The sequence below is a fragment of the Corvus brachyrhynchos genome, unplaced genomic scaffold, assembly GCF_000691975.1.
Source record: "Corvus brachyrhynchos isolate BGI_N302 unplaced genomic scaffold, ASM69197v1 scaffold280, whole genome shotgun sequence".
NCBI classification, from domain to species: domain Eukaryota; kingdom Metazoa; phylum Chordata; class Aves; order Passeriformes; family Corvidae; genus Corvus; species Corvus brachyrhynchos.
Window position 1 is genome coordinate 1 of NW_008236198.1, and position 6,177 is coordinate 6,177.

At 37.8% G+C, this 6,177-nt stretch overlaps 2 protein-coding genes across 2 annotated transcripts in view; both read left to right on the forward strand.

Annotated features, from left to right (window-relative positions):
* Nucleotides 1-1,549: 1,549 nt before the first annotated feature.
* Nucleotides 1,550-3,670, forward strand: LOC103621694 (EF-hand calcium-binding domain-containing protein 7; the record flags this gene model as incomplete). Its single annotated transcript, XM_017740653.1, has 3 exons — nucleotides 1,550-1,761; nucleotides 2,147-2,233; nucleotides 3,543-3,670. Coding segments are annotated over 3 exons (404 nt in total), but the record flags the coding sequence as incomplete, so codon positions are not given.
* Nucleotides 3,665-6,177, forward strand: part of LOC108444587 (EF-hand calcium-binding domain-containing protein 7-like) — a 9,187-nt gene continuing 6,674 nt past the window's right edge. The window contains 1 exon segment of the mRNA XM_017740561.1: nucleotides 3,665-3,670. Within this exon segment, the coding sequence (XP_017596050.1) occupies nucleotides 3,665-3,670 (6 nt within the window).

A 6,177-nucleotide genomic window follows, 5' to 3' on the forward strand; every position in this document is an offset into this window, starting at 1 on the left:
ACAGCAAGTGTTTGGGCAATTTGCTTTCAAGGTCATCTTAGAGAGGGCAGTTAGTTGTTTAGACTCCCAGTCATTTCAGAGACATTTAAGAATTTATTTTAGAATTTGTAATCGTTGAGAGTTAGAGACCTATATTTCATCTGAAGTCAATTTTAGCATTTCTCAAACAAGTGGTGCCAACGTTTAAGCATCTCTTGCTTCATCAAGTTTGGCTGATATTCTAAAGTCTCACTGAGAGATTGGCCCTGTGAAATTTTATTTGTAGGAGTTTTGCTTATCCACAAATAATAGCTTCACTTCCTGTCTGTTGTAATATTAGCGAAGTGATTTAGCAGAATCAGACCATAGAGAAATCTAAATAAAAGGTGCAGTCTGATTGAACTTTCACAAATACAAGCTGGGAGGCACGTAGGGAATGGCAAGTGCTGATCTCCCTGGAGATACAAAAATACAGGATTGTATATTGGAAGGATATCTGTTAAATCTAGTCATGTATTGACATTCCAAGGACCTCTGCTATCCATGGAAACAAACCCACAGAGTCACAGCCCTTCCATGGCTGCCCTTGACACTGAAATCCCCAAAGCATTGCTCCATGCCCAGGCGTGGCTTGGATAAAGATGTGAGCCCTGCTCTGTTCTCCTGGCTCCTGCAGCAGAGGTGACAGGGCACAGATCTTTATTTAGTGCTTGGCCTTGAGGCAGGGATGAACAACAAAGGTGCCTGGTTTGTTTGTTTGGTTTGCTGCTGACACAGTTCCCACTGAGCGTTGTAACGATGCCACCGCCTCATTTCACAGATGCTCCTGAGCAGTTCCCAGCACAGGCTTGGTCACTGCTCAGCTGGCTCAAAATCAAATGCCAGCCCAGGTAGAGATGGAGGATCTCCTGTGCTTCCCTAAGATACTTGATTATTTGGGAAGACATAAAAACATCCCTCTAATTTCAGATAGAATGTAATTTGAATTTAATTTCCATTTAATGTAATACCTTCATCACACTAAAAACTGGTGAAAGGATGTTTTCAGTAAAGACCTTGAAGAGGCAAATAGATGCAGCACAATCATTTTGGAGAATGCCAGGTGTAACATCCATGGCACTGGTTGCATGTGTGGCATTGGCTGCCTGGTGGTGTCATTTTTCCTTTAAAATTCATGTTGTATAATTTGAATTGATACGTTCAAATGTACAGGTGTGACACAAAATATTGTCTCAGATAAATTCTATTCTAGATCTCAGTTCTTAGCAAAGGAAGTGCAAAGATGATGTTGATCTTCATAGAAATAGGATCCAATAACGTGCAGGTTTAAAAAGAATATGTTCTTGATATTAAGACACTGGATTTTGGCTGAATTTTACACTTGAGGTTGTCTGAGTTCATGGATATTTTGGTTAAGATCATAACCAAAACTGTCCTTCAGACCCACTTTTCTGTTGGAGTGATTTGGCTTTAAAAAAATCTGAACATGGAAAGTGACTCAAAGATGTTTGGAGAAAACTCCTTTCCTAGCAGCTGGAATATATATTTAATATTGTGTTTTGTTGTGCAGTACTTCAGCAGGCTGGAAGAAATCCTTCTCGGAGGACCATTAATAAATACTGGACTTCACAAACAACTTCACTGAATTTTGATGATTTTTGTGCTATTTTAAAAAAAGAAAAGCCAGCTACAAAAAATGAACTGCTCGAAGCATTTGGAAAAATAGACACAGATAAAGCTGGATATATTTTCCATGATGAACTTTATAAAATTCTTACAACAGTAAGTATGACTAGGAACTTAATTATCCATCTTTAATTAGTAGAGATTTTGGAAATTACATGGTAAAACAAGATAAACAAGAATGACTGAGAGCTGGGATTCCCCATTTTATGGAAGTTTTTTGTGGCGGGTTTCCAGAAGACAGCACAGAATTACATAAACTGATACAATTTATCTCTTCAGTGTTTAGTAGCATTGTAAGGACATAATTTCTAATGGTTTTGACCTCTGTTTTCATGATTCAAATGAAAATCCATTGAAATCTATTGCAAGATAAGTTTTCCTGAAAGAATATTAAAAGACTCTTTGTTTCTTTATTAAATTTCACTGTGGGTGACCAGGATTCTTGATTAGGAACCCAAACTGAGCTGGTTTTTTCTTGCAGAGAGGTGCTAAAATGACCTGGGAGGAAGTGACCAGCATTACTAAACAAGCTGCTTTTAACTGCAGTGGCAAACTTGACTACAACAAGGTAAGGCCTAGAGTGAAATTTGTTCTAGTGTTATTGACAATACGAGTGGTAGTGATGATCTTACCCCAGGATTCTAAATTTGGACTGAAAAAACAGCCCACAAAAATTTGTACATCAATATAGTTTCACTGGAGGAAAACTGGTAAGAATCCTATGTTTAAAATCAGTCTTCAAATATCTAGAAAGAAAGAGTTGAAAGTCACACTTAATATTTATTCAATATTTGGTCCTCCTTGTTGAATCATGGCTGCATTTTACTGTGATACTTGAGTGGTTGTTCTTATTAATGAAAATTTAAATTAATGCTGGTCTTGAAGAGAAAATTCTGCTGTCCCATCCTTTCCTTTTCTAATGCTACATTTTACTCCTTCAAACCATGAGAAAAAGAACCTGGTAGGGGAAATATTCTTTTTTTATCTCAAGTTGTGTGAGCTGTAGCTGAGCACAGTGAGCAGTGCTGCAAGGCTGCAAGGGACAGGCTGGAAGTTGACCCTCGATTGAGGCAGCAGCAGTTTGGGAATGAAACTGAAAATTCCTCTGAAGGGATCCCAGTGCTGGTGTCCAAAGCATCCCCGAGGATCTCCAGGAAAAGCCATCACAAACTGGCTAATGGTGTTTCTATTTCTTCTATTTGATTTTTTTTTTCTGTTGGAGATGAAGCTCTGGCTCAATGAGCAGTTGAGTTTTTGTTTAATTTTTCTCAGATTAGTGAGGATTTTAGTGATGAATATAATCTCTACTGTGGCAATCCCATCAATGTGTCAGTAAAATATGTTCAAATGGCTGCATCTATGAAGCTCTCACATTCCTAAGGGTGGATTTTGTTGATTGTCATGTGACACAGTCCAAAGGGAAGAGAGGAGGTGAATGCTCAGATATTGCAACAGAGGCAAGTTATTTATTTCCTTCCCAGATCAGACATGAAACCTGAAACATTTATCAATGAACTGTGTGTTTGTTTCAATTCTTGAGGCTGCTTTTCAAGCACAATCAATAGGAGAGTTTAAGGTCCTTGCTGAAGTTACAAAGCTGCTTCCAAACCTTCCCAAACTGGAAAAAGTCCATGGAGAACAGAGTGCAGAGGCACCAAGTCTGAAATATTAGGATGTAGTTTGTGCTGTTCCAAGTTGCTTCAAATCTGGGCAATACCAAAGAGGAGCAAAAGTGACACAAGAGTGCTGAAGGGAAGTTCTCTGATTGAGTTCTTGTCATCCAGTTTTCTTTGTGCTTCTAAATGCAAGGTTTATGATAAATAGCACTAGGAGAGGGTTGTAATAATGTAATTGTAATTAAATATCTCTGCTTGTAGGTGACAGCAGAGCTCCTTCAAGACCTTCATCAGCTCAAAGTGGCAAAGCTTCCACCTCCACCACTGTCACTGTGGGTGCCAGCAGCAGCAGGAACACAAAGCTAATTATTGAGCCTGACACAATGAAGGTATCACACTGAAATGATGGTGTTTTCCTCTAGGCACCTGTGTTATTGCATTTTAAATAAGCTAAAAATCAGAGAAAAATGGTGTCTTATGTTTTATTAATAGTTTGTCAAGGGCAGCTATAAACTACTGAGAGCTTTCCTGATAGGTATTATTATGAACATTTTTATATACTGTTGGTTTTGCTGACAACAAGTTATTGGAAATAATTTTTCAGGTGTGAAGGTTTCATAGAACAAAATGTGTTTTTTATAAATGAAACCACTGTTGGAGAAAACATGTAATGACTTCTTGAGAAATTTGAAATTTAATAATTTATTAGGTTGGTGAGAACTTTAAATGCTTAAGTAGTCTGAAAGATTGTGTATCATAAACCTGTGCATGAAAGGTAATTGGAAATAAATAACAGATCTGTGAGCATATTCAGTTTCTTGGGCATTGCTTGGTAAATACATGCTGTAACCTGAAAATATTGATTTTTAGTTAGACTAATATGTCCTATCAGTATTTTCTTTTAAATAAATCACTCATTCAATATAAATTCCTGGGGGAGAGAGACACCAAAGTCACTTTGCTAAGTCAATATTTGTAGAGTGTTAATATTGATCTTTTTCCCTTTGTTTTCCCTTTCTTGACTGGACCTTTCCTAGTTTTCTTTCAACAGAAAATAATAGCTGTAGAAATAGAAAACATTAACTGGAAACTGCTGGGATCCATTAAAAATGTGCACCTGGAGACTCCTGTATAAAAGGGAACAAATGGTTCTGACCACACAGTGTAAGTGCTGCTGGAAAACAGAACTGATTGTCCTCAGGAGCTACATTTTTGTTTCAAATAACAACTCTGGGTTTGTTATTGAACTCTGAAGTCCTTTATGTCTTCCCCATTGCTGTACAGTGACATTTGTTCTATATGAAAATTTCAAAGCATCATCTCCCAGGGATTTTTGGCAGTCTGTTTAGGTATCTGGACCTCGATGCAATTTAACCTGCAATCTCACCTTGTTCAAATATGATGTGGAGGGTATAAAACCAGCACACACTTACCCAAGATCGGATTCTTTTTCCTTTGTATAAGCCAGTAAGAACCGACTGAAAAAAAAAGCAGCTGCAGATATTGATTAGTATTGATTGGCATCAGCCAAAAACTGAAATCAATCAATAAAACATGGGAAGGTGTAAGTAGAGCTATTAATTTTTTTAAAACTTTTATTTTGTACAATGCAAGCTCTGCCAGAGTCAGTGAATAAATGCCCAGGGATTCATTTGTGGTGTGAATCAGAATCCAGCACCCAAAAATTCTTCTTATTCATCTTATATCCAAGAATATCTTTTTTTTTGCTGTTCACCTGTCTTTTTGTACAAGTGAGAAAATACTGCCCTCAGGATGTTGGAGCAACACCAACTTTACATTTCTGACAGAGGAAAATGGTGGAAGTCAGAACATGGTGAATGTCTAAATTAAAAAACGCTTGGAAAATTCCTCTCAATCATTGCTTTTTGTTAGGAATTATGCATTAATATGTGGATAATTTCAATAAGAACTTAAATTTCAGTGTCAGTGGCCAGCAGCAGGTAGTGCCTCACATTTCTTTCCAGTTAACATTTCAAACACAAACGTTTCCCACTTTGGCTCTTTTTTGACGACTTCTGTTCTGCTTTGAAGTGACAGAGGAAAATCCAGCCAGGAAATCCTCTTTTAGCTTCCTAATTTTACATACCTGTTTGGAATTTGGTAATTTAGGACTTCTAGCACCACCTTATGCTCTCTGCAAGAATAACAGGGTTTGATTTCCTAAAACACGGGTAAGGTTTTTGTCCAACAGTTTTGGCAGGTATTAAGCTTGCAGCAAACAACCAGTTATTTCCAATGTGTCAAATTTTAAGAAGAAACCTCCATTTTTAAACCTCCTTTTAGCTGAAGTCAGGAGTCCTGGAAGTATTGGAATAAACAGTTTAGGAGTAGTAGTGTTTCAATGACCCAACAGGCTGAAGTCCATGTTGGAATTCTGTTGCTGACTTATGTTGACCCCCCTGTTAATCCCAGCTCCCATTATCCATTTTTTGACTGACACAACCCCAGCTGTTGCTCCATATTTAACCCTCACCATTAAGTCCCAGGAATGTTTTGTCTCTGTTTACTTCTTTCCTAATTATTTTTTATGATTGGTCCCCTTTTTCCTTGTCCTGTCACTACAAATCCAGTTTAATGGATAAAGAGGAGTATAAAATTATTGGATGGATTAGTTAATGAGGTTTATTCTGCTCCATAAAAGGTGACCAGGGGCTGCTGATCTCTGGCTCCATGGTCCAGAAGTAGCTGCACTTCCATAAGGATTATCCCTAAAACCTTCTCCAGCAGCTTGTGCCCACAAGGAAAAGATTCTGGGAGATTATAGGAGGGGAGGGACTTGGATAGCAGTGTCTGCCAGGGACTGGACATCTCACTTGATTTTAAATAACTTAATAAATCTTTGTCTTTTCCACAGCCAAGTTACTTTGAAAGTCTT